The sequence below is a fragment of the Symphalangus syndactylus genome, chromosome 19, assembly GCF_028878055.3.
Source record: "Symphalangus syndactylus isolate Jambi chromosome 19, NHGRI_mSymSyn1-v2.1_pri, whole genome shotgun sequence".
Taxonomy (NCBI): Eukaryota; Metazoa; Chordata; class Mammalia; order Primates; family Hylobatidae; genus Symphalangus; species Symphalangus syndactylus.
The window spans coordinates 11,484,937-11,512,368 of record NC_072434.2 but is presented as its reverse complement, the minus strand read 5'-3'; the positions used below and the strand labels follow the sequence as shown (position 1 = coordinate 11,512,368).

Genomic DNA, 27,432 nt, shown 5'->3' with positions numbered 1-27,432 from the left:
ATGGCACCACTGCACTCCAGCCTGGGCGACAGAGCGAGACAGTCTGGAAGCGACAGAGCAAGACTCCGTCTCCAAAAAAAAAAAAAAAAAAAAATGCTGGGCGAGGTGGCTCACATCTGTAATCCCAGCACTTTGGGAGGTAGAGGTGGGTGGATCATGAGGTCAGGAGATCGAGACCATCCTGGCTAACATGGTGAAACTCCGTCTCTACTGAAAATACAAAAAAATTACCCAGGCGTGGCGGCATGCGCCTGTAGTCCCAGCTACTTGGGAGCAGGCAGGAGAACTGCTTGAACCCAGGAAGCGGAGGTTGCAGTGAGCCAGGATCGCACCACTGCACTCCAGCCTGGGCGACACAGCGAGACTCTGTCTCAAAAAATAAATAAATAAAAATAAATAAAAAATGTTATAGTACAGATAGTAGAACACGATGTTTAGACCGGCAAATAAATACTGGAAAAAAAAATCAGAAAAGAATATTACTTATGAATTACATTATAATGATACCTCTTTCTCTTGTTATTTAAACATTTAAATATCAGATTGAGGGAGTATTTTAAAACCCAAATTTAAGTGCGAGTAGACAGAAAAAAATATAGAGGAAAGAAGGAAGGAGTGTGGTATGAAAAATCTATTAAAAATCAATTTGAAAATCACACAGGGCTGGGCGTGGTGTCTCACACCTATAATCTCAGTACTTTGGGAGACTGAGGTGCAAGACTGCATCTCAAAAAAGAAAAAACAAAAGAACTCACATGCTTTTGATTAAAATTTTAGTTTCAAAAATTTGAAAGAATGAAAGATAACCAAAATAGAGTTTTATTTACACAGAAAATAACTCTCCCATTCTTAATAATCTTCTATCTCCCAAAATACAATACTACATTGCTCTACAGCAGTAATATAAAAGCGTTTTGGTTGATGAAATATTTTAATGGACTGGGAGATCCTAAGGTCCAGAAACTTCAAGTTTCAGCTTGCTGCTGTAAAATCCCCTATTATCTGCCTCACGCCTGTAATCTCAGCACTTTGGGAGGCCGAGGCAGGTGGATCGTGAGGTCAGGAGTTTGAGACCAGCCTGGCCAATATGGTGAAATCCCGTCTCTACTAAAAATACAAAAACTAGCCCAGTGTGGTGGCACGTGCCTGTAGTCCCAGCTACTCGGGAGGCTGAGGCAGGAGAATTGTTTGAACCCAGGAGGCAGAGGTTGCAGTGAGCTAATTGCACCACTGCACTCCAGCCTGGGCAATAGAGGGAGACTCCATCTCAAAAAAACCAAACCAAGACAAAAAAAATCCCCTATCATCCCTTATTATCACAACTTGAATTTACCAAGGTTCTGAATAAGCTAACAACAGAAAGATGAATTAAAGAGTGTCTTTTTTTTGTCTTTTTTTTTTTTTTTTTTGAGACAGGGTCTTACTCTGTCACTCAGGCTGGAGCATAGTGGCATGATCACAGCTCACGGCAGCCTTGACCTCCCAGGCTCAAGTGATCCTCCCAACTCAGCCTGAGTAGCTGGGACCACAGGTGCGCGTCATCATGCCCAGCTAATTTTTTTGTTGTTTTTTGTAGAGACGGGGTTTCCCCATATTGCCCAGGCTGGTCTCGAACTCCTGGGCTCAAGAGATACACCCTCTTCAGTCTCCCAAAGTGGTGGAATTGAGTGAGCCACTGTGCTCAGTCAACTTTTAAAAAAAGAAAAAATATTGGAAATGCTGATGCCACATAAAATCATCCTACAGGTTAGTATTCGTAGCCCTTTTAACACCTTTACTCCTAAGTAATTGAAAGATCTCTTTCAAACTAAACATTTTTCCTCTGCATTCTCCAGCTCAGGTTCTGATATGCCTCATTGAGTGAGTGAGTGGGACTCCCTGGCTGAGATTCCCTTCTACAAACAGTGTTTGCATTTTTTTTTTTTTTTTACACATGGAGAGTCTTTGCTTTTTAGGCACAATTAAAATAATCCCAGAAGACAGTGTGGCCTAGTGATTAAGAATACAAACTATCAGGCCGGGTGTGGTGGCTTACACCTGTAATCCCAGCACACTGGGAGGCTGAGGCGGGCAGATCAGGAGGTCAGGAGCTCGAGACCAGCTTGGCCAACATGGTGAAACCTCGTCTCTACTAAAAATACAAAAATTAGCCAGATGTGGTGGCAGGTGCCTGTAATCCCAGCTACTCGGGAGGCTGAGGCAGAAAAATAGCTTGAAACTGGAAGGTGGAGGTTGCAGTGAGCCGAGATCGCACCACTGTACTCCAGCCTGGGCAACAAGAGTAAAATTCTGTCTCAAAAAAAAAAAAAAAAAGCTATTGGGCAGACTGCCTGGGGTTGAATCCTGACTCCACCACTTGCCAGTTGCGTGACCTTGGGAAAATTGTTTAACCGCTGTATGACTTACTTCCCTTGTGTTTAAAATGGGGCTAATCATATTACTTACCTTACAAAGTTGCTAAATATGTAAAGTGCTTACATATATACACATATTTGGCATATGGTAAACACTCATACAAATGCTAGTATTGGTTGTGATGATTAAGTGCCAGACAATTTAAGGCCAGCATTATTGTGCTTCCGGGTTTTTTGGGTTCAGCAATAGTTGTAATGACTACACTGGATCTGCAGGTGTCATGGGTTTAGCATTCCATGACTGTTTTCACATAGTCAGATAATAAAGTCAATACCAAGAATTTAAAAGATGAAGTCTTGACAGAGATTCTGAAGATGCTGTTAATATCAATATTGATATAATCAGAGGAACAGAGACAAGGAGATAAAATTTCAAATGAAGAGTCTCTGCCTAATTAAACAGGTTTATCTTTCCATCTCTTCAAAGGGTAACTTCCATCTTTTGAATTGTAAGAAATGCTCATGTTAGAAAAGATGTCCCAATAATTTTATTGTCTCCTCTTTGTCCCCCCTACATTTTAACCAAAAATTCCTATGGTGGGAAAGTTACAGGATACAGAAGATCCTAAGTTTGCTTTGATAGGCTACTTTGCTTGCAGTGTATATGAAATTCTACAGAATTCAGCCACCAGGAAAACATGTTTCCATGGAAAAATGTTCTGTGTTCACCATATAATGCTAGGCTTACATCTCCTCACCCTGCTCTATCTTGGCTCCTTGGCTGCAAAAGGCCAAACTCCTGTCTCAAGCCATCATCTCCATTTGAAGTGGATTTGAAAAGATGATTAAAAAATAGTTTCATAAAGTGTCTTTTCCTAACTTCTTTTCTAAGAAGTTTCCAGGTATCTGGTTATATGAAATAGCCATTTATGTATAAGGGTTAGGCTCAATTTGAGTCAGTGAATGATTGAATGTCTGTACCTACCAAGGAACCTTACAATTTTAATTTGTAGGTAAAAGACAAATTAATGCAAATAGTGACAATTTTGTTTTTACCTTTCCTATATTAACACTTTTGTTTTTCTCTTCATATTGCTCTGGTAAGAACCTCTAGTACAGGGCCAGGCATGGTGGCTCACGCCTATAATCCCAACATTTTGAGAGGCTGAGGTGGGCAGACCACGGGGGTCAGGAGATTGAGACCATCCTGGCTAACACGGTGAAACCCCATCTCTACTGAAAATACAAAAAAATTAGCTGGGCATAGTGGCGGATGCCTGTAGTCCCAGCTACTCGGGAGGCTGAGGCAGGAGAATGGCATGAACCCAGCAAGTGGAGCTTGCAGTGAGCCAGGATTGCACCAGTGCACTCTAGCCTGGGCGACAGAGTGAGACTCCATCTCAAAAAAAAAAAAAAAAAAGAACCTCTAGTATAATGTTCTAGTACAGTGATAATAAGCATCCTTCTCTTCAGGGATAAATATTCAACACAATTAAGTATATTACTTGCTGTAAAATTTTTATAGATACCATTAATCAGATTAACTTTAATAGAAGAAATTCTCTTCATTTCCAATTTGCTAAGAGTGTTTTCTTTTTTATCATGAATGAGAGCTGCATTTTATTAAAATTTTTTTATCAATTGAAATGCTTATGTAATTTTTCCCTATATTCTGTTAATATGAACTACTTTGATTGATTTGAATTTTAAACCAAACTTTCAATCCTAGGATGTATGCTGTCACTATATAACATTACATATTTTAATATATATTGCTGCGTTTTATCTTGCATCTATAACTATGTAAGAGGTCTGCCTGTAAATTTTCCTTTCTTATAATATCTTTAGTTCAGGTTTTGGTATCGATGTTATGCTATCCCGATAAAACAAGCTTAAGAAGTATCCTTTCTTCTTCTATGCTCTGGAAGAGTTGTGTTTAATGTCCTTTTACTATTTTGTTTTGGTTTTTTTAGAGATGGGGTCTTGCTATGTTGCCCAGGCTGGTTTCAAAGGATTCTCCTGCCACAGTCTCCTGAGCAGCTGGGAATACAGGTGCACATATACTGTACCCAGCTCCTCTTTTTAGTAACTATAAGATTTGTAGTGATATCCCCCTTTTCATTCTTGATATTGGTAATGTAGTTAATAGTGTTTTCAAAGAAACAAAATTTTCTGGTATTGCTATTTCTACCATATGTTTCCTATTTCAACAAATTCTCCTTCATTTTTCTACTGTAATTGGATTTAATTTGCTTTTCTTTTTCTTATTGAGATAAATATTTAGATTACTGATTTTTAGCTTTCTTTCTATAATATTAGCATTCTAAGGCTATAAATCCCTCCTATGCACAAATTAAGCTACATCTCACAACTTTTGATAGATAATATTTTCATTATCCTTCTGCTAACAATATTTTTGAATTTTCATTGTAATCTCTTAATACACAGTAAACATTAAATTCCTCTTACGCTCTACTGATAGTTTCTCATCTTTTGTTATTAGAAACAATGTGGCAACAAATAGCATTATACAAATGTTCATTCATATGTAAGTTTATAGGATAAATTTCCAGAAGTGAAATTGCTGTGTCAAAAGTTAAATGCAGTAGTAATTTTGAAAGATATTGCTACATTATCTTTATAAAGATTGTACCAATTTATATTTCCATTAGCAATTTGTGAGACTGATTCTTACTGAAAGATTTTTAAATTGGAGAATTACCAAGTCAGAAGGCTCTCACTTAGGTATAGAGGATGGCTAGTAGTGTTTCTTAATTAACTGGGCTATGCCTGACTGGGGACATATTCATGGAAATCCATCCATGAAGTCTCTTTAAGAATAGAGATACTGGGCCGGGCATGGTGGCTCACGCCTGTAATCCCAGCACTTTGGGACACCGAGGTAGGCAGATCACCTGAGGTAGGGAGACCATCCTGGCTAACACAGAGAAACCCCGTCTCTACTAAAAATACAAAAAATTAGCCAGGCGTGGTGGCACATGCCTGTAATCCCAGCTACTCGGGAGGCCAAGGCAGGAGAATCACTTGAACTCAGGAGGCAGAGGTTGCAGTGAACTGAGATTGCATCACTGCACTCCAGCCTGGGCAATAAGAGCAAAACTCTGTCCCCCCCCCCACCCCCCTCAAAAAAGAATACAGATATATTGTGTTTTCATTTCAACATTAATCTTCATTAATAAAAACATTCTGAATCATAAGATATCTATAATTAAGTACTGCCATTGGATTTTGGTGCCTATATTTATAATAATTTCGGTACAAAGCAGTACTAAAAAGTAAAGGCCCAGAAAAGTAAATGGGTGCATACTTAAAAGCAAACTCTTATTTTCTCACCTCTTAAAATTGATGACCTCTGAACTATGCATGTATGGGGGCAGACTCCAAGCAGAATAAAGCTCCGCAATTCTTTTTTTTTTTTTTTTTTTTTTTTTTGAGACGGAGTCTCGCTCTGTCGCCCAGGCTGGATGCAGTGGCACGATCTCGGCTCACTGCAAGCCCCGCCTCCCGTGTTCACGCCATTCTCCTGCCTCAGCCTCTCCGAGTAGCTGGGACTACAGGCGCCCGCCACCACGCCCGGCTAATTTTTTCTATTTTTAGTAGAGACGGGGTTTCACCGTGGTCTCGATCTCCTGACCTCGTGATCCGCCCGCCTCGGCCTCCCAAAGTGCTGGGATTACAAGCGTGAGCCACCGCGCCCGGCCTGCAATTCTTAGCTAATACATTACGGTTCTAGACAGAAGGGTGCTCAGAGCAACATAGGAAATATTAACTATTCAGGAAATCTAATTGTTTCTTTCTCTTTCCTCCAATTTAAATGTCCTTAAATGTTTGGATGTTTAGGAAGGTCAGTTAACTTTACCATGATATTAGAGGCATGTCTTAAAATTTAAAAATCAGATTTTTCTCAAGTGAAAGGTATTACAAATTACTGAGTTTTTACTTTTAGATAATATAATATGGTCTTAACACATTTTTGCAGCCTAGGTAGTGCTTTTTAACTATTCACCTCTACCATCCTGAGTAGCAGCCAAATACTTGCATTACTTTTTGACTCCTAAAACTATTCTGTTTCTGCTTTGTTGACACTCACTGCTTAGTATAAAAGGCTTATGCATGCCACCACTTGCAGGAATCCTCTCACCAAGGGAAAGGATTATCTAGCTTTTCTTTAAAAAACAAAATAAATCTATCCAAAGCAAATATCTGCCAATCTGTTATCACTCAGCCAATTCTGGTAGTCTTGGCACCCTTCTCATTAAAAACCCATGTCAGACCTGTCATCACATATCATTCTCTTCATGACAAGTATTGGGGTATAGCAATGGGCTCATAACCAATTAGGGCCAAGGAGATGATAATGAAAGTTCTGTAGGGGCTTTAGGGAAAAGTTTAAGAGGGACTACAAGAAAAATAAAATCTATTTTTTCTCTTGTCTTTATCTTTATGGAAGTGTGAGGTCTTACATTTCCTCACAGCTACTGGCTGAGGATGAAACCAACACAGAGAGGAAAGCAGAACTGGGAGAAACAGAGCTTGAATCACCAGATTAAGTACATCATCCGGTCCTATTTTCGATGTCCAATTATGTGAGCTAATAAATTCCCTTATTGTGAAAGTCTATTTGAATTGGACTTTGAGTTACTTAGAGATACAAACAGTTAGCTTGGCTTTTAAGGTATACCAAAATCTGAACTCAACTTTCCAACCGTATTTCCCAGAACGCCAATTTATGCATGCATATTACAGACAACTTATTGTTTCCTACACGTGTGCTATACTTTCATAGTTCTGGGTGTTTGTTCATAGTTACTACTGCACAAAATGCCCACCCATCTACCCCTTCCCATCTCAACCTACCTAAATTCTATCCACCATCTTCTAAAGCCTAAAATAAAGCTTCCATAAAGTTTCCTCTGGTCTAAGAAGGCCATAGTCCCAGTGGTTAGCACAGAACAGATAAAAACTTGTTGAATCACATCAGATAATACTTGCAGTATGTAATTACTTTATAAGATTAATTTAGCTTCTGTTAATATAAAATTAGGTCTAATCAACTTAAGGATAACTTAGCAAGGGCCACAGGGCTAAAAGAGATCTCAAAATAGTATCTAAAATATCTTTATAAGGAGAAAATTGACATTAAAAATAAAGCTGAATTAAACAGAAGAACATTAAAAATAAGGCTGAATTAAACAGAGGAAGTTTGGGTTTACCAGTTGAATTCACGAAAGAATGCTGGTGAAGTAGCTATTGCTTCAATAGGGTTGAACATGGGGGTGGGCTATGTGTTGAAAGACAACCTACTCTACCATCTGCCCAGAATAGCTGGCATATTCTCTTCTCTTAGGAGACAGCCAGGAGGGGAGACCAAATGCTCCCTCAAGAGCAATCTACTTCTATTACTCTGATTGGTCACCATGGGATTAAAATATTAAAATGACTAATCCCCTAATATGGCAAAGGATTAAATACATTGAATACCAGTCCTCTTGAAATCAAATAAGAGGAGTACTTGTGGGATTTAAATAAGTAAATACATATACACCAGAAATAAACCTTTACAATACCAATAGCTACCCAAATGAAAAACTAGCTAATTTTCAAGAAATGAGCATTCTTATTATCAATAATTCAGAATGTGCTCTTAAATAGAGAATATACTACCAAAATCCACAGTCAGATTTAAAAGCACTAGATGAAATTACACTTTCAAAAAAAATGTAAAATACTTGGCAGCTGGCACCCCCTATACTGGAGTTGGAGCATTTGAATTTTTACGTCAAGACTCCAAAATGTGAGCTGACAAACAACATGGCTAAGCCCTCAATTCAATTATGTCAAGACTGTGTAAGGAACTAAGCATCGAAGAAGATTCTGAAACAAACAGTTCCTGCTTTCAAATAGCTAATCATCTAGCAGAGGGAAAAGAAAAGTAACAACCAGAATATGATAAATATTGTGTGAGGATTTTAGAGAACTACTGCGTGAGTTTAAATGAGGGAATGTGTGTATTTACTTATGGCACAGGACATATAAAAGAGATATCACTTGAATTTGGCCTAAAAGAGTAAGAAGAATGCTATGGTTTGAATGTGTTTGTCTCTGAAACTCATGTTCAAACTTAATCTCCAATGTCAGTATTAAGAGGTGAGGCCTTTAAAAGGTGATTTGGTCATGAATGTTCTGCTTTCATGAATAGATTAATCCATTCATGGATTAATGGATTAATGAGTTATCAAAGGAGTAGGTTAGTTATCACAAGAGTGAGTCTGTTCTAAAAGCCACTTTGGCTCTCAGTGCTCCTCTCTCACCCTGTGATGCCTTCTGCCATGTTATGAAGCAGCACAAGGCTCTCACCAGAAGCCAACCAGATGCAGCCACCTGATCTTGGACTTCCCAGCCTCCACAACTGTGAGAAAGAAACTTACATTCTTTATAAATTACACAGTCTCAGATATTTTATTAAAGCAACAGAAAATTAACTTAGATATAGGATTTTTTTTACTTTGTTAAGTAACATACTCATATAATTTCCAAAAGTCAAAGCATACCACAGGGTAGACAACAAAAAATAATGGCCCTATACTTTCCTCCCTCAGACACCTGTTTCTCAGATACAACTCCTCTGTTTCTTTTACTGTTTATTTCCATATAGATTATAAATGTTTTAATAGCACTATTTCCAGATTATCCTATTTAAAATTTATTTGTTGGTTTCCTATTATGGCAGGTAAGGATTTGACTATCTTAAACCATTGTCCTCTTCTTCGGCTTCCTCCTTCTCCTCTCCTAGATAATTAAAAATTCCTTCTTGGGCTGGGTGCCGTGGCTCACGCCTGTAATCCCAGCACTTTGAGAGGCCAAGGCGGGTGGATCAGAAGTTTGAGACCAGCCTGGCCAAAATGGTGAAACTCCGTCTCTACTAAAAATACAAAAATTAGCTGAGCATGATGGCACGTGCCTGTAATCCCAGCTACGTGGGAGGCCGAGGCAGGAGAATCACTTGAACCCAGGAGGCAAAGGTTGCAGCAAGCTGAGATCATGCCACTGCACTGCAGCCTAGGCGACTAGAGAGAGACTCCATCTCAAAAAAAAAAAAAAAAAATTCCTTCTCAGTGCCAACTCTGTCTTTTGTAACTATGTCTATGATTATACCTATTAGTTTGTGTTCTATTTATTTTCTTATGTGCCTGTTTTGTCTAACAGACTGCGCTATTCTCAGCTTTGCACCCAGTGTATAAATCAGTGCCTAGTCCCTAGCCTTAGCAGGAACTCAGGTTTGCTGAACAGAATTAAATTACAGTAATCTGTGAGCACAAAACTTTATGTAGTGCCATCTGTAAACAATCATCAATGTTCACGGACACTACCAGGGTTAGTGTGGCAAGAATAACTCAGAAATCCAGAAACTACTTGTTACAAAAAATAGATTTATGGACAAAAACAGAAATTGTCAAATTTAACATATCAGAATATCTCCCAGCATTCAATTCCCAGAAGTTTTACTTTGAGCCATTATCCTGAGCTAAGCTGTTAGGCCTAACAACATACTAAAATGTAATAGTTACAGCTTCCCTCTGGAACTACTAGAACAGTTTAAAAAAGAAACCACTCAGTTATCTGAAAATAAATTTCAGAAACTCAAATATAAACTTTTACCTACTTTAATACAGGAAATAAACCAAGGCAGATATTTCCAAAGACTATACAGGTAGCAAACCTAGGCACATACCAGCAGATACTTTTGAGTGACTTTAAAGTTTGTGTAGATAGGAAGATGGCAAATACTTAGAACCTAGGCCACTGCTTCCCCATCTCAGTCAAGGATAACTGAGCCCTCCTCTTGAGCCTTGTTCCTTGCAACAGTCAAGAGCCCTCAAAATGCCATTTGGAGATATAAACAATGAGATGGCATTTTTAGAACTGGAATTTATTATATCTTTATTAATTTTATATCCTTTGAGACACACAGTAAGATGCTTAACAAACGCTTGCTGATTGAGCAGAAGTGAACTCTCCAGTAAGCAAAATCTGACATTGGTTTCTCTGCTTAAGAGAATCACTATTACACTTTCCATGTGTCTAATGATGTTTTTAAACTTTTTATTTTGAAGTAATTTCAGACTCAAAGTTGTAAAAATAGTATAAAAATTCTCATATGCTTCACACCCAGATTCCCCAAATGTTAATATTTCTCACATTTGCTTTACTTTATCATTCTGTCTATCCATATCTGTTTTTTCTGTCATTTTTTCACTCAAATTTTGAGAATAAGTTAAATGAAAAGGTTAGACAAAAAGATCTAGGTAGTCCTTCCATTTCTCAGATTCAATGACTAAGTAAAAAATAAACAGCAATTATCCGTTAGAATTATGTTTAACCATTGTCCAATTAAAATTAAAACCCTAGGAATTCTTGTATTTGGGGGCATAATATTTCCAACAAAACTATATTAGAAAATAAGAGGTATTTTTGGAATAACAATGGCACTTTGCTAGACCTTAAGGAGACCTAAAAGTGAAAAAGACATGGTGAACCCCCAAAGAGTCAAGGAGGTGGGGAGAAAATTCTTTATTTCCAATGCTTATTTCTACTTATCAAATTATAATATTTTCAAGATCATATTATATCCACATTCATCTATTGATAATAACCCAGTAAATTAGCTTTATCTGTTATTATTTTAGTTCTACGTATATAGGTTAATTTTTGATATCCAGGCTAAGTCTAGACTGGGCTAAGGGATTCCCAGAGAGCTGGTAAAACATTATTTCTAAGTGTGTCTGTGTGTGTGTTTCTGGAAGAGATTAGCATCTGAATTGATGAACTGAGTAAAGTGGACACTCCCTACCCCCCCCATGTGGGAAGGCGTCATTTAATCCACTGAGGGCTCAAAGAGAATAAAAAGGTGGAGGAAGGGCAAATTTACTCTCTCTGCTTGAGCTGGGCCATACATCTTCTCCTCCCCTTCAACATCGGTGCTCCTGGTTCCTGGGCTTTCAGATTGAGACTGGGACTTACACAGTTAGTACCCCAATTCTCAAGGCCTTTCGACTTGGACCAGGACTTACACCATCAGCTCCCCAGTTCTTCGGCTTTCAGATTTAGACTAGAACTGACAACATTGGCTCCCTTGGTTCTCAGTCCTTCAGGCTTGGACCGGAACGACACCACTGGCTTTCCCAGGCCTCCAGCTTACAGACAGCAGACTGTGAGACTTCTCAGCAGCCATAATCACATGAGCCAATTTCTCATAATAAATCTCTTTCTATATATCTTTATACAGATGATCCTTGACTTACAATGGGGTTACATTGTGATAAACCCATTGTAAGTCGAAAATGCATTTAATACACCTAACCTACTGAACATCATAGCTTAGCCTAGCATACCTTAAATGTGCTGAGAACACTTACATCAGACTACAGTTGGGCAATCATCTAACACAAAGCCTATTCTATAATAAAGTGTTTGATACTGCACACAGATGTGCATTTTGTAGAGATGATGGGATGTGAAAACAAAAAACACAATATCCAAAAAGTACTGGCAACACAGTATACTGTGGAGTATTGGTTGTTTACCCTCATGATCATGTGGCTGACTGGGAGCTGCAGCTCACTGCCACTGCCCAGTATCTCCAGAGAGTATTGTACCACATATCACTAGCCTGGGAAAAGATCAAAATTCAAGATTCAAATTGTGGTATCTACTGAATGTCTATTACTTTCATACCATCATAAAGTCAAAAAATCATAAAGTTAACTACCTTAAGTCAGGGACCATCTATATGTCCTATTGATTCTGTTTCTCTGGAGAACCCTGACTTATTATGGTAACACAAAAAATTTCTTTCATGTATACTTTTTCTAAATATCTGAAATTAGGCATATCTTCTAATTAGAGAATAGAAATTTTGCCTTATTTGTAAGGATGATTCACCTGATTCTTCAACATCATTACAGAAACACAGAATTTGATTCACAATATAGGTAAACCTCAATTAAGACCATTTATTTCATGTCTCTATCCTGAATGGCATCAAACTGAAAAGTTTTTTTATTTTTTTCTTTTGAGACACGGTCTCACTCTGTCACCCAGGTTGGAATGCAGTGGTATGATCTTGGCTCACTGCAACCTCTGCCTCCTGTGCCTCCTGGGTTCAAGCGATTCTCCTGCCTCAGCCTCCCAAGTAGCTGAGATTAGAGGCACATGTCACCATGCCCAGCTAATTTTTTTTTTTTTTTTTTTTTTTTAGTAGAGATGGGATTTCACTATGTTGGCCAGGCTGATCTTGAACTCCTGACCCCAAGTGATCCATCCACCTTGGCCTCCCAAAGTGCTGGGATTACAGGCATGAGCCACCATACCCAGTCTGAAAAGTTTTATTAGTTTTTTTTGAAGGAAAGGGGGAAAACCTGCTGGTGTGGAAAATAAAAACTTTTAGGCAGTGAACATTAATAACAACAGCGAAGCAGAACTAAAAACTTGTTTAAATTTAATATGTAATTTTCCATTTTCCAACTGGTAGCTCTCAACAGTGACTGATGGCAAAAAACATAGACTTTTCTAGGGAAAAGCAGGATATGGAAGCAAAGCAATAAAAAACAAGTGACGATAAGAAAAGCAGAAAAGAGGAAGAAAATTATTAGATAGCTGAAGTAGAGATGAAATCATCAATAATTATAAGCAATGATAGAGAAAAGTCCTAGCATAAGAAAAACTAAAGATAGGACACTGTTTCCTTCTACTGGGGAAAAAAATGCAATTATTAGCTCAAAAATCCTTAAAGGCAATATTATCATTAGGTGAGTAATTTTGGGGCTGGGGCTGAGGGTGGCAAAGATCTGAATATATATCATTACTGTACCCAAGGGTGTATATCTTAGAGTTACTCACAGTTATTACAAGAAGTTGACCTAAAACTTGGTCCCCAATATGTTGAATAACTGATTTTTACTATATTAATTTTATTTTACTTTGTTCTAACTTTAATGTCAAAAAAGAATTATGTAAATTAAAATCTCTTAAAGCTCAGTTTTAAATTATGGATAAAACACTAGAATATGAAAATCTAGGCTATGTAATTTGAGTATTTCAATATCCTTGATTTAAAAGGGAAAAACCTATTTAGTATCTTATTAAATGGTATGCATGTGAAATGTGAGCTTATTAAATTTTTATACCTACCAGATGAAAATGCTTTTTTTGCAATTATTCAAACAAACCAAAATCCTAAATTCTGTGGGCAATTTCTTTTTTGAATTAGTTATTTTTAATTGAAGAATACATGTATATTGTAAAAAACACTCAAATAGTACGATGAAAAGTACGAGTCCCTCCCCAGAGGCCCCCACTGTCAACAGTTGAGCTCTAACCACATGGCAGCCACTATGCTGCCTGCCCTTTTTTTGTGGGGCGGGGAAAGGAACAGCATTTATCGTTTAGACTTTTGTTTGAAGTGCTGCCTGCCAAATGTCCAATTAAATTATAGCCAATGCATTATTACATTGATTTTAAGATGTCTCCCAATTTCAGAGATGTTAATATGTGATAAAACACATATCTCTATTGTGTGGTCTTCAGAGCTTAATTCTGGTATCTATGGTGTGACATTATCTCTATGAAATGGGCTTTAAATACCATTTTTATAACGCTCAAATACAAGAAATAGCATTAGAAAATCATCCTAAATCCACTTAAGCGTATTAGACTGAGGGGAACAACTGCAATTTGAAGTAGGGTGGAAAGAGGACATTTGAGCAGGCCTGAAGGCAGTGAGGGCGATCTTCATACAGATTTCCAAGGGAAGACTTTTCATGGAGGAGGAAACAGTCAGTAGGAACATGAAGTAGGAATACATTTGGGATGTTCAGTAACAGCAAGAGAGCCAGTATAGACACAGGGGAGTGACTAAGGAGTAGAAGGAAGAGGTCAAATAAGGCCTTAGATACCACTCTAAGACTTCAGGGGTTTTTAGATGGGAAGCCATGATGGAATACTGAGCCTAGCACTGACACAATTTGACTTTTAAAAGGAGCACTCTGGATACTATGTTGGAATTCTCCAGGGGACAAAGGTAAAAATAGGATGACACATTAGGAGGTTATGTAGTAATCTAGGAGCAGGGTAGAGGTGATAGTGGCTAGGACCAGGGTGAAAAGAAGTGGTCAGGGGATATGTATTTAAATTTAGAAGCAAAAGATTTCCTGACTGAGTGGATGTAGAATATGAGAGAAAAAGAGGAGCCATGGACGACCGACCCCAAGGCTTCTGATCTGAGTGACAGGAAGGATGGAGGCTGCTATCAATAATGAGATGGTAAAGGTTATGAAGGAGTATATATTTTTAGGAAAATCCACAGTTCAGTTTGAGAGAGTGTTATGGGAAAGGGGTCCTGATCCAGCCCGCCAGAGAGGATTTTTGGATCTCATGCAAGAATTCAGGGTGAGTCCATAGACTAAAGTGAAAGCAAGTCTATTAAGAAAGTAGAGGAATAAAAGAATGGCTACTCCATAGACAGAGCAGCCTTGACGGCTGCTGGTTGCCCATTTTTATGGTTATTTCTTGATTATATGGTAAACAAGGGGTGGATTATTCATGCCTCTTCTTTTAGACCATATAAGGTAACTTCCTGACATTTCCATGGCATTTGTAAACTGTCATGGCGCTGGCAGGAGTATAGCAGTGAGGAAAGCCAGAGGTCACTCCTGTTCCCATCTTGATTTTGGTGGGCTTCAGCCAGCTTCTTTACTGCAACCTGTTTTATCAGGAAGGTCTCTATGACCTGTATCTTGTGCCATAACCTCTTATCCTATGACTTAGAATGCCTTAACCAGCTGGGAATGCAACCCAGTAGGTCTCAGCCTTATTTTACCCAGCCTCTACTCAAGATGGAGTTGCTCTGGTTAATGCCTCTGACGAGAGGACTATTAGACATACTAGTGAAGGAGTCAAGCACTCAGAAATAAAAATCTGTTTAGTATATTCCTTTGAAGAATACATATTTTTAATGCTCTCTACCCATAACAAAAAATAATACGCAATATTTTATTTAGTCATCCTTCTACTAATGGACATTTAGATTATTTCTAATTTGTTACTCTTACAAACTATCTTGCAGTAATATCCTGTCTTTCTCTAGGTTATATAGCCCCAAGTAGAATTGCTATGTCATAGATAATTTAAAATATTGCTAAACTGCTCTTCAGATTGGCTGCATCGATTTGTGTGTGTTAATTTCCCTAAAAGCTCACCAATATTTGATATTGATGAATAAAAAATAGTATTTTGCCCTGTTTTGCATTTCCCTGATCTTTTCACATATTTTTATTTCTATAAATAATGAAAAGTCTTTGTGTCTTTTGTATATTTTTCTTCTGGATTTTAAATATTATTATTGATTTGTAAAAACTGTTGAGCTGTTTACATATATAGTCATGTGCCACGCGACATTTCAGTCAACGACGGACTGCATATATAACAATGGTTCCCGTAGATTATAATAGAGCTGAAAAATTCCTGTTGCCTAGTGATGTCATAGTCATTGTAATGCCATAGCACAATTACTTTATTTTTAAAATAAATTTAGTGTAGCCTATGTGTACAGTGTTTATAAAGTCTACAGTAGTATAGGGTAATATCTTAGGCCTTCACATTCACTCATCACTCACTGACTCACTCAGAGCAACTCCCAGTCCTACTAGCTCCATATATGGTAGGCGTATCATTTTAAGAATCCTTTATACCGCCCGGGCACAGTGGCTCACACCTGTAACCCTAGCACTTTGGGAGGCCAAGGTGGGTGGATCACTTGAGCCCAGGAGTTCAAGATCAGCTTGGACAACATGGTAAAGCCCCATCTCTACTAAAAATACAAAAATTACCTGAGCATGGTGGCGCATGCCTATAATCCCAGCTACCCGGGAGGCTGAGGTGGGAGAATCGCTTGAGCCCAGGAGGTGAGGTTGCAGTAAGCTAAGATTGAGCCACTGCACTCCAGCCTGAGCAACAGAGAGAGAGAGAGACACTGTCTCAAAAAAAAAAACCCAAAAACTTTTATACTGTATTTTTACTGTATCTTTTCTATGTTTAGATATGTTTAGATACACAAATACTTACCATTATATTCCAATTGCCTACAGTCTTCACTACAGTAATATGATGTACAGGTCTGCAGCCTAGGAGCAAAAGGCTATGCCATATAGCCTAGGTGTGTAGTAGTTTATACCATCTAGGTTTGTCTAAGTATACTCTATGATGTTCGTACAATGATGAAATCACCTAATTTCACATTTCTCAGAAGGTATCCCCGTCATTAAGTGACACATGACTGTATACTCAACACTTATTTTTGTTATGTGCATTTCAAACACTTTATTGTGTCTCTTGAACACTCTAGTTTTTAGGTTTTTTTTTTAATTGGACATTTTACTTTTATTCACTTATTTTTATTATTATTATTTTTTTGAGACAGAGTCTCACTCTGTCACCCAGGCTGGAGTGCAGTGGCGCTATTTCAGCTCACTGCAACCTCTGCCTCCTGGGTTCAAGCAATTCTCATGCCTCAGCCTGCTGAGTAGCTGGGATTACAGGCGCTCACCACCATATCAGCTAATTTTTTGTAGTTTTAGTACAGATGGGGTCACCACATAGGCCAGGCTGGTCTCAAACTCTTGACCTCAAGGGATCTGCCTGCCTCAGGCCTCCCAAAGTGCTGGGATTACAGGTGTGAACTACCATGCCCAGCCTAGTTTTTAGTTTTGATGTACTCATATTTATCTTTTCCTTAATGATTTATGACTTCTGATTTCTGGGTCTTGTAAGGAAGGGCTACCCTACTTGAAGACATTAAGAGTCTCCTATATTTTCTTCAAATACTTTTTTTTTTTTTTTTAAAGAAACCCTGTTTCACTATATTGCCCAGGCTAGCCTCAAACCTCTGGGCTCAAGCGATCCTTCTGAGTAGCTAGGAATACAGGCACGGGCCATTGCACCCACCCAAATACTTTAGGGTCCCATTATTGTTGTTGAGATAAAATCCACCCGGAATTTATTTTGGTATATGGTATGGAGTAAAATTCTAACTTTTCCTCCCATATTGTGAATCAACAGTCCCAAAGCCATTTATTGGATAGTTTGTCCTTTCTCCATTGATAGGAAAGGGCTACTCAATCATAACGTGAGTTCACAAATAAATCTAGACCTGAACTTTCTAATCTCTCCATTGATGTGGACTTCCTCCTATAACTACACTGTTTTAATTACATTAGTGTAACTAAACTTGACATCTAGTAGGAAGAACTCGTTTGTTTTGTTCATCTTCAAAACTATCTTAGCTATTCATTTATCTTGACTCTCTCAAATGAATTTTAGAACCAAATTTTTGTCCAGTGGCTTGAAAAACCATCCCGAATTCTGTTTGGAATTACGTTAAATTTATAGGTTAATCTGGAAGAACTGTCATCTTTATAATATTGAGTCTTCTCCTCTATGAACACAAGTATTATCTTTCTATATATTCAGGTCTTTCGTGTTTTTACATTTTAGAGAATGAAATATTTACAAATGACATTATATGATGTCTGAGGCTTGCTTCAAAATAATCCACTGGGGTCTGAAGATAACGTAGAGGAAATAACATTGATCTTAAGTTGGTAATTGTCGAGGGGGTGTGATGTGCACATGAGATTTCATTTACAAGTCTGAAATTTTCTGTAATAAAAAGATTTTGAAGGAATAACTATTTCTGAAATTACAGCCCCTAAAATGTATAAAAACTCATGACTTTGTTTTGTTGTCTTAGGGAGTAAGGGTAAAAGCAGAAGGAAAGACCAAAATGATACATTAATCAAAAATACATACAGCTTTAGGCATAAAATTACAAAATATTATTCTCTGTTTTTAAGTGTTGGTAATTTTTCTCATAAATAACTTTTCCCTCATCTCTTTGACAATAATTCCCACTGTACAGATATAATTTTAATAATACTCTGCAAACTAATGTAGGCTGTGTATGTGCCCAGCCATGGAAATTGCTAGATCACAGAGTATGTGCATTTTCACCTTAATAAGTATAGTCAACTAGCTCTCAAAGTGGTCACAGTAGATTATAATCTCATTAGCAATATATATGAGATCACCTTTTCCCATATTGGTGTCAAAGTCACCATCTTTGATTTTTCCAAATCTGATTGGCTTGAAATGGTATATCATTTCTTTTATCAATCATAAATACCCTAAAGCAAATATGTCAAAATGTTAATGTTTGTTTACTCTTGCTAGACAGCATATGTATCTTTAAAAAATATTAATATTTCTTTTCTAAATTAATTCCCCCTCCCCAAATTAAAATAAGTTAGTTCCCGAAGTTCATACTTGAATGCCTTCTCCCAAGCAACCAAACTCCTAATCAAGTTACACATGAAAACAACATCTCTGCTTTTAGTAATCTATCTATGCCACTACACTTATGGTTATGTCTTTTCTCAAGATTTTAAACATGAAAATATAAGCTACTTCTGCACAAGGATCATTTTCTCTAACTCACTGTCCTAATTGAAGTGAAACAGACATTTATATCAAGGACAGACGTTACTTTTGCCTTTACCCCTATAAATACTCTCCCTGTAATTAAAATCTAATCATGCTTTATTCTCCTATTAACCACTGAACAGCAGTGCACTGTGCCCACTACTTGCTTAGCAGGAATAAGCTGTCTTTCAGTTTGATAGAAATAAAAAGAGGAGAGGAGGAGGAAAAAGTTCTTTACTCTCAGATGCTTCCCTTAGGTAAGTCTTAGTTCTTTTAAAATAAGCATTACTTTTGAAAAAGTTCAATAATGTAGTTGTATGCATGCTAATAAAAAATATTTACCTAGTTAATAAATAATATTGGTAAGAAATGAATTTTTTAAAAATTCATTTTTAAATTCATCTTTTCTCTTTAAGTAATAAATGGCTGAGATCCAATATATGGAGAATGCTATTTATAAACACCAGACTTATCAATAATCTATCATTCCTTATATATCTTAATAATGGTGCTTTATATTTACAAAGTGCTTTTGTTTTTTAAAAGTCTTTTTTTTTTTTTTTTTTTTTTTTTGAGACAGAGTCTTGATCTTGATCTGTTGCTCAGGCTGGAGTACAGTGGCATGATCTCGGCTCACCACAACCTCCATCTGCCAGGTTCAAGCGATTCTCCCGTGTCAGACTCCTGAGTAGTACACCACACCTAGCTAATTTTTGTATTTTTGGTAGAGACGGGGTTTCACCATGTTGGCCAGGCTGATCTTGAACTCCTGGCCTCAAGTGATCTGCCCATCTCGGCCTCCCAAAGTGCTGGGATTACAGACACGAGCCACCATGCACAGCCTAAAAGACTCTTTAATCTGTACATCATTTGCATCTCACAACAATGCATCCACCAAAGTCAGGGCAACTTCTAGCCACCAGAGTTCCAGCATTAGCAAAGTTGCCTGGGCACTTAATCACCATTTGCCACAAATTTTCTGAGGAATATGCTCTAAATGCATGCCCTAAAAGTTCAATTTTTGAAACACAGCAATACCACCTATTTGTAAGATAGGCTCTAGTATACAACTCTGCCACAAATGTTTACTTTCTCATCTATGTGGTATTTTAAGTACTTCGGTAGTATTTTATATAAAAATAACGTGTATTTTATGGTGTTTCATATATAACATGTCATCTCTTCTAGAAATCCTAAAAACCAACATAAGCCTGAGTAGTAAATTAATGGAGAAAACTGCTATTGGAAGAAATAAACAGTTTCAGAGTATTTAAAATAAGTTATTACATTCTTATGCTTTTTTCCTAAGTGTCAGTACAGAAATTTCGAATCAAGAAAAATATTCTGCTCCACATTCTGGCAATCTAGATATTCTTTTTCTATTTAAAGAATTTTTTTTTTTAAAAAAAGAACTTATTAACACAGTATGAAGGGAGTTACTCTGTGGGAAAACGTCACTTTTGCTCAGAGATCTCCATATACTTGCTTGTCACATTATGGTCCAATGAGGTACAGAACAGGTAGTGGAATTTATTTGGTAGCTTGGACTATAATTTATAAGAAGTGAAAGTAAATGTATTATAGAAAAATAAAATCTAGCCAGGTGTGGTGGCAGGTGCCTGTAAACCCAGCTATTTGTGAGGCTGAGGCAGGAGAATTGCTTGAACCCGAGAGGCAGAGGTTGCAGTGAGCCGAGATTGTGCCACTGCATTCCAGCCTGAGCGACACAGCGAGACTCTGTCTTGAAATAAATAAATAAATAGACAAACCACTGATTAATGTTAAATAAATTATGCTAACTATATTGTTTCCCAAGTGAATTCTGATGGTAAGGAATGCTATCGCATAACAATGTAATATCCCAGCCACCCAGAGCCACATTTTGTGGCTCTCAGCAGACACCAAGATGTACTATCTAGGAGAGGACAGTTACTGCCCTCTATGAAATCTACCTAAAATATAATAAAAGTATCTCAAATATATAGAAACTTATTATAGATTTAATACTTATGAATTGTTAACCTTTCTCTTAATCTGTACTTTCAACTGGGAGTTTCTCTTATAATTGTTTCATGGCCGGGCGTGGTGGCTCACGCCTGGAATCCCAACACTTTGGGAGGCCAAGGTGGGCGGATCACCTGAGGTCGGGAGTTCGAGACCAGCCTGACCAACATGGAGAAACTCCATCTCTACTAAAAATACAAAATTAGCCAGGCATGGTGGCGCATGCCTACTGTAATCCCAGCTACTCAGGAGGCTAAGGCAGGAGAATCGCTTGAACCTGGGAGGCGGAGGTTACGGTGAGTTGAGATCACACCATTGCACTCCAGCCTGAGCAACAAGAGCAAAATAAAATGCCATCTCATTAAAAAAAAAAAAAAAGTGTTTCATTTAATTACTACTACCTATGAATTCGTTTTGATTTGATCTATAACTGCCTTTTAAGTGGTACTAATGTTCTAGGACTTATCTATGTTAGCTCTCTTTTTTTTTTTTTTTAATTACAGAACTCTAGGCTTCTCATGCTTGTCAGCTCTATAGATAACATTTTACCAACTACATTATTTCTTTTAAAATGGAGAAATTAAAATACATGAAATATCTTAAGTGGGATCTAATAAAAGCTGAGCAGGATGGATTAATTACTTTCTGACTGTCATATGTCACATTTCCCAAGATTACACTAAAAAACTAGCAACAGGCCAGGCGCATGGCTAAAGCATTTTGGAAAGCCGAGGCTGGCAGATCACTTGAAGTCAGGAGTTCGAGACCAGCCTGGCCAACATGGTGAAACCCAGCCTCTACTAATAATACAAAAATTAGCCAGGCATGGTGGCATGTGCCTGTAATCCCAGCTACTCGGGAGGCTGAGGCAGAAGAATTGCTTGAGCCCAGGAGGTGGAAATTGCAGTGCCCACTGCACTCTAGCCTGGGCGACAGAGTGAAGCCGTGTCTCAAAAAAAACAAACTAGCAATAGTACTGACTTGCCGAGCTATATACCAAAATCACTAAGTGATCACTTCAATTAAATTCTCAAGAATGAGGGCTGCTTTATTTGTTTATCTTTTTAAGTCTGCTAAGACAACAACAAATCCTTTCTACATCATGTGAAACAAAATTGGCTGGTAGCATATGGCTTAATAGTTCTAGAGTTCTGGAGAAATTATGCTTAATGGCAGGAAAAAAAAAAAACCTTCATGAATAGTTTTTCAAATCTCCCTATAGGTGAAGATAAGCAAGCCAACACTAAACAAAACTACTATTTTTTAGTGAATTTTATAGTTTCCAGACAACCTTTTCCTACGCTTTGGGCATCATCCACTCCCCACTTTAAGCAGTTGATACTACCCAGTTTTTCTTGCCAACCTCCTCACATTACAAGAGAAAGGGATCTAATCCCAATTATTTATATTATTAACATTTGTATATACAATGTGATTTCTAATGCTGCATTTAAAAACTTTTATTGAAACACCTTGTCCTTGTTTAAAATTTTTAAAATATAACCAAATGAACAAAAAGTCTGAATTAAAACCATTCTTTCTTTCCCTATGCCCCATGGTGTCCTGTTGGCCAAAAACAATACATGAGAAGTCACTCTATAGTTGATAGAGACTATTCCTGGGAGCTGCTAAAGACATGGCCCGTATCCCCTCTCACAAGCTTCTTGCAAAACCACAGTACTATCCTGACACCAGGACACCTCTGTTGTTTCTTGCTGGTTTCATTTGCTCTCCATTTCTGAACACAGGTACTTCCTCTCCTCTAATATTGGTTAGACAATAATCTTGATTAAATCCTGGGAAGAAAAGAAATTATATCTCCTCACTTGTCCTTGGTAGTTGCCATGGGCTGAGATCTTTCACATGGAAACACAGTAAGGCCAAAAGGCCTATAAAGTGATCAAAACCAAACAGGCCTTATCAGGAAGCCTATGCTTCATACAAATACCTGTCATATTTATATAAACTCCTTAAAAAAACTACATTAAAAAAACAAGAAGCTAGCATAGATATTCAATAAATGTTTTTGCTACTGTTGTTTATGCAAATGACATATTAAAATGTTAAAAATTTAAAAGTGTAAGTCATAGCTAAATTACCAATTTAATCATTCAGAAAATCTTACGTGGATTAATGATTTAAAAACAAATTCAATTTCTATCACAGGTGTGTGAACCAGAGCAACTCTATCTTGAATATGGGCTGGGTAAAATGAGGCTGAGACCTACTCGGCTGCATTCCCAGATAGTTAAGGCATTCTAAGTCACAGGATGAGACAAGAGGTCAGCACAAAATACAGGTCATAAAGATCTTGCTAATAAAACAGGTTGCAGTAAAGAAACCAGCTAAAAACCACCAAAAGCAAGATGGCCACAAGAGTGACCTTTGGTCATCCTCACTGCTATGCTCCCACCAGCACCATCACAGTTTACAAATACCATGGCAACATCAGGAAGTTACCCTATATAGTCTAAAAAGGAAAGGCATGAGGCCGGGCGCGGTGGCTCACGCCTGTAATCCCAGCATTTTGGGAGGCCAAGGTGGGCGGATCACGAGGTCAGGAGATCAAGACCATCCTGGCGAACACAGTGAAACCCCGTCTCTGCTAAAAATACAAAAAATTAGCCGGGCGTGGTGGCGGGTGCCTGTAGTCCCAGCTACTCAGGAGGCTGAGGCAGGAGAATGGCATGAACCCGGGAGGCGGAGCTTGCAGTGAGCCGAGATCACGCCACTGCACTCCAGACTGGGCCACAGAGCGAGACTCCGTCTCAAAAAAAAAAGGAAAGGCATGAATAATCCACCCATTATTTAGCATATCATCAAGAAAGAACCATAAAAATGGGCAACCAGCAGCCCCCGGGGCTGTTCTGTCTCTGGAGTGGCCATTCTTTTATTCCTTTACTTTCCTGATAAACTTGCTTTCACTTTACAGACTCGCCCTGAATTCTTTCTTGCTCAAGATCCAAGAACCTTCTCTTGGGGTCTGGATCAGGACCCCTTTTCTGTTATATCTCTGTTAATACATACCTTCTTAACCCAAGTGAGTATGTATTTATCCTTGATGTTTGCCCTTTAAGTTAACTTTTACTCAAAAGTGTCAGACAACCGAATAATCATAGTGCCTCTAGAATATCACTTTTAGAGATCTTTATAACTGAGCGAAATACCTACTTCAAATGATATTTTAATATTAAAAATGCAGCATAAGAATGAACTTGAGCCAACAATTTCTACTGTATAATTAAAAACTAAATATTAAGACATTCATACTGTCCTGAGGTAGTATTGTTGGATACATACTGAGTACTAATATAGAATTCTCACCTGTAATGTACATGTGTGACTGTTGGTTTCCTGTATCCAAGTATCCAAGTTTGAATATCTATAGGTTCAGCTTTGGGATAAGCTATCGTTGTATCTATTATCCACTGGAGGCCTTTTGATTTGCTGTCTGAGAACAAAGAAAAAAAGACTTAAAATTAAATCAACTTTTATATTATCTGCAGCAAATAACATAGATTACTTGACCAGTGTAAGGTATATCAATATACCTTTTGCTTTAAGAAAAATTCTAAGGATGAACTTTGGTGCTCCTGTTCTATAATGCTCTTCAGAAGAAATTAAGCATTACTTATGTTATAAAATGGATGAACCTCGAAACAAAGAACACTATTATCTACTGGACATGCACCATTCAAGTATCTGATACAATTATGCGCTATGAAGGTCTAATTTATATTTAACACTCCTATAAAAAACTAACCTATGAAAAGGTCAGAAGCTAAACTCACATCACAGAAACAAAAAACAGACTTCGAAACAAAACAAAATCATTCACTAAATATAATATAATATAATATAAACACCAAGATTTGTGATACTGAGGATGGGCATTAATAAATATTGGAACATGGCAACAAAATTAAGCATTCTTTATGTACACATTTTGTTGCTGCTCTTGTTTAAGACAAAGCAGGCTGGGTGCGGTAGCTCATGCCTATAATCCCAGAACTTTGGAAGGTAGAGGTGGGCGGATCACCTGAGGTCAGGAATTCAAGACTGGCCTGAACAGCGCGGTGAAACCCCATTTCTACTAAAAATACAAAAAATTAGCCGGGTATGGTGGTGCATGCCTGTAGTCCCAGCTGCTTGGGAGGCTGAGGCAGGGCAATTGCTTGAACCCAGGAGGTGGAGGTTGCAGTGAGCCAAGATCGCCACCATTGCACTCCAGCCTGGGCACAAGAGCAAAACTCCGTCTCAAAAAAATAAATAAATAAATAAACATAAAAAATTGGCCGGGTGCAGTGGATCACGCCTGTAATCCCAGCACTTTGGGAGGCCGAGGTGGGCGGATCACCTGAGGTAGGAAGTTCGAGACCAGTCTAACTAACATGGAGAAACCCTGTCTCTACTAAAAATACAAAATTAGCCAGGCGTGGTAGTGCATGCTTGTAATCCCAGCTACTCGGGAGGCTGAGGCAGGAGAATCGCTTGAACCCAGGAGGTGGAGGTTGTAGCGAGCTGAGATTGCACCATTGCACTCCAGCCTGGGCAACAAGAGCAAAACTCCGTCTCAAAAAAATAAAATACGTAAAAAATAATAAATAAATAAATAAAGCAAAATATCTCCCTCAGTTTTAGCAAGAGTTATATACACATAAAGCAATAAAGCTTCCTGCCCTTTGGAAGGTACAACTGGTGACTACTGTTGTAGAGAGGGGATGGTAAGTTCTGCTAAGTTTGATCCTTTGCACACTGTTTTTATCCCAGCATGGGGTACAAAGGTGAGCGAGAACTGAGAAGGGAAACATCACAGAGGATACTGATGGCCAGACTTTAGAGTATAATGGTCCATTCTTTATTTGAAGTATGTAAGAAATCCCTAAAAAAAAAAACTCATTTTCAAGCATAAGTCCAAATGTGCATTAGGAATCAACGATATATTACTTTTGTATGTCAAATAATTTAAAACTGGCCTTAAATTCTGTAAAGATTTTAGAACATTGTGAAGGAGAAAAATATACTTATAAAACAAGTAAAAAAATTAATTTTTAAATAACATATTGCTAAATGAACAGAGTTTATGTAAAGAAACACACTTTAACAAGCTACCAATGATATACATGCTGAAATGTTTAGGAGTAAAGTATACTAATGAAGCTTATTTTTAGACACATTAAAAAATGAAACAACCAAGATGGATTAATGGATAGATAGAAGGATGAAGAGATAATCCAGTCAGTCAGCTCACAGATATCCACTGCAAAATTCTTTGAACTCTTATGTATGTTTGAAAATTTTTATAATTAAATGATGAGAAAAAACACCAAAATTCAGTTTAATATCTGTTAAATCATGTGATAACAAAAACACTAATCCTTTTAAAGTTAATCAGACAGAACTTAATTTTGGTATATATGTATGCATCACATATTAAACACAAAGGCATGGTTTGCGTATGCATGGAATAAAATGCTAGTGAATATAAACGCAAAAGAAATAAAATGCAAAATACCAAAATATGGAAAAGAAAATAATAAAATATAGGTAAAACTAGTTTTCAGGTACACTTATAATTTTTCTTCTAAACAGGTAGAACGAAAAACTTTAAGGTAGGATTAAAAAATAAACTACTCTGCTTTAGTTATAAACATAAACTAGTTCTCTCTAAAAGAAAACAACCATTTTTCTTCACTATTATGCAATCAGTATAACAACTGCCCCTACATTTGAGATCTAGACCACCACAGGGTATTGACTGGGTGGAACTATTTTAAAACAGCAGTCTTTATTAGTGCAACTAATCCTGTTTGGAAGACATTTGCCTTCAAGCTTTGGCTCGGCTGCCATTGCCACAGTGTCTCTCCAGCAGTGAAACTATTCTGAACTTTCCTTTTCTATTCAAACTCTTTCAATTTGTCTTTTTAATAGATGATGAAAGATTAAGAGAGCTGACTGCCAAGCAGCTGCTTGGGAAAAACAAATAAAAGGAAAACTCAGTTAAATCTGAGTTAAATCACAGACATTATTTCTATGTCTGGTCCTGATTGCCACTTAAAAACACATTGTTTCTGAGGGCCAATCATTTCAATTCTTATTTTATTTAAAGAATATGAAAAGAAATAGCAAAATACTGCAAAGGAAACAGGCCTAGTGAATGCCTTTCAGCTTTCTAACTTATAATCAAACTTTCACAGTAGTATCTTAGATAACTTGTTCAAAACAGTCTCCATGCTATGGGCACAAATATCTTCTGCAAAACTTTGTAATTTACCAGGCTATCTGCAAGATAGTTGCATCTTTGAGTATGATTTGCTTTTTCCTGGTGAGAAGGTAATACATACACATTATTTTTAAAAATGGAAAATTCAGAAAAGCATTAATAGAGAAAAATAATCCATAATGTTACAACTCAGAAAAGCAATCACTGCTAACATTTTTGGTGTCTTTCCTTTCACGCATTTCCTACTGCCTTGTTGTTTACAGACTTGAATTCAAATTGTTTTCACAAGAGTTGTAT

The 27,432-nt window shown here is 37.5% G+C and overlaps 1 protein-coding gene across 6 annotated transcripts in view; it reads right to left on the bottom strand.

Annotated features, from left to right (window-relative positions):
* The window catches only part of LPGAT1 (lysophosphatidylglycerol acyltransferase 1), a 93,002-nt gene that overhangs the window by 11,476 nt on the left and 54,094 nt on the right, over positions 1–27,432 (bottom strand). For 5 of the 6 annotated variants that reach the window (XM_055233737.2, XM_055233736.2, XM_063613162.1 and 2 more), the window contains one exon: positions 24,237–24,363. In XM_055233737.2, the coding sequence (XP_055089712.1) occupies positions 24,237–24,363 (127 nt within the window). Of the gene's footprint in view, positions 1–16,266; positions 16,379–24,236; positions 24,364–27,432 lie in introns of those variants that run through there. The other variant, XM_063613160.1, reaches the window with a different exon arrangement.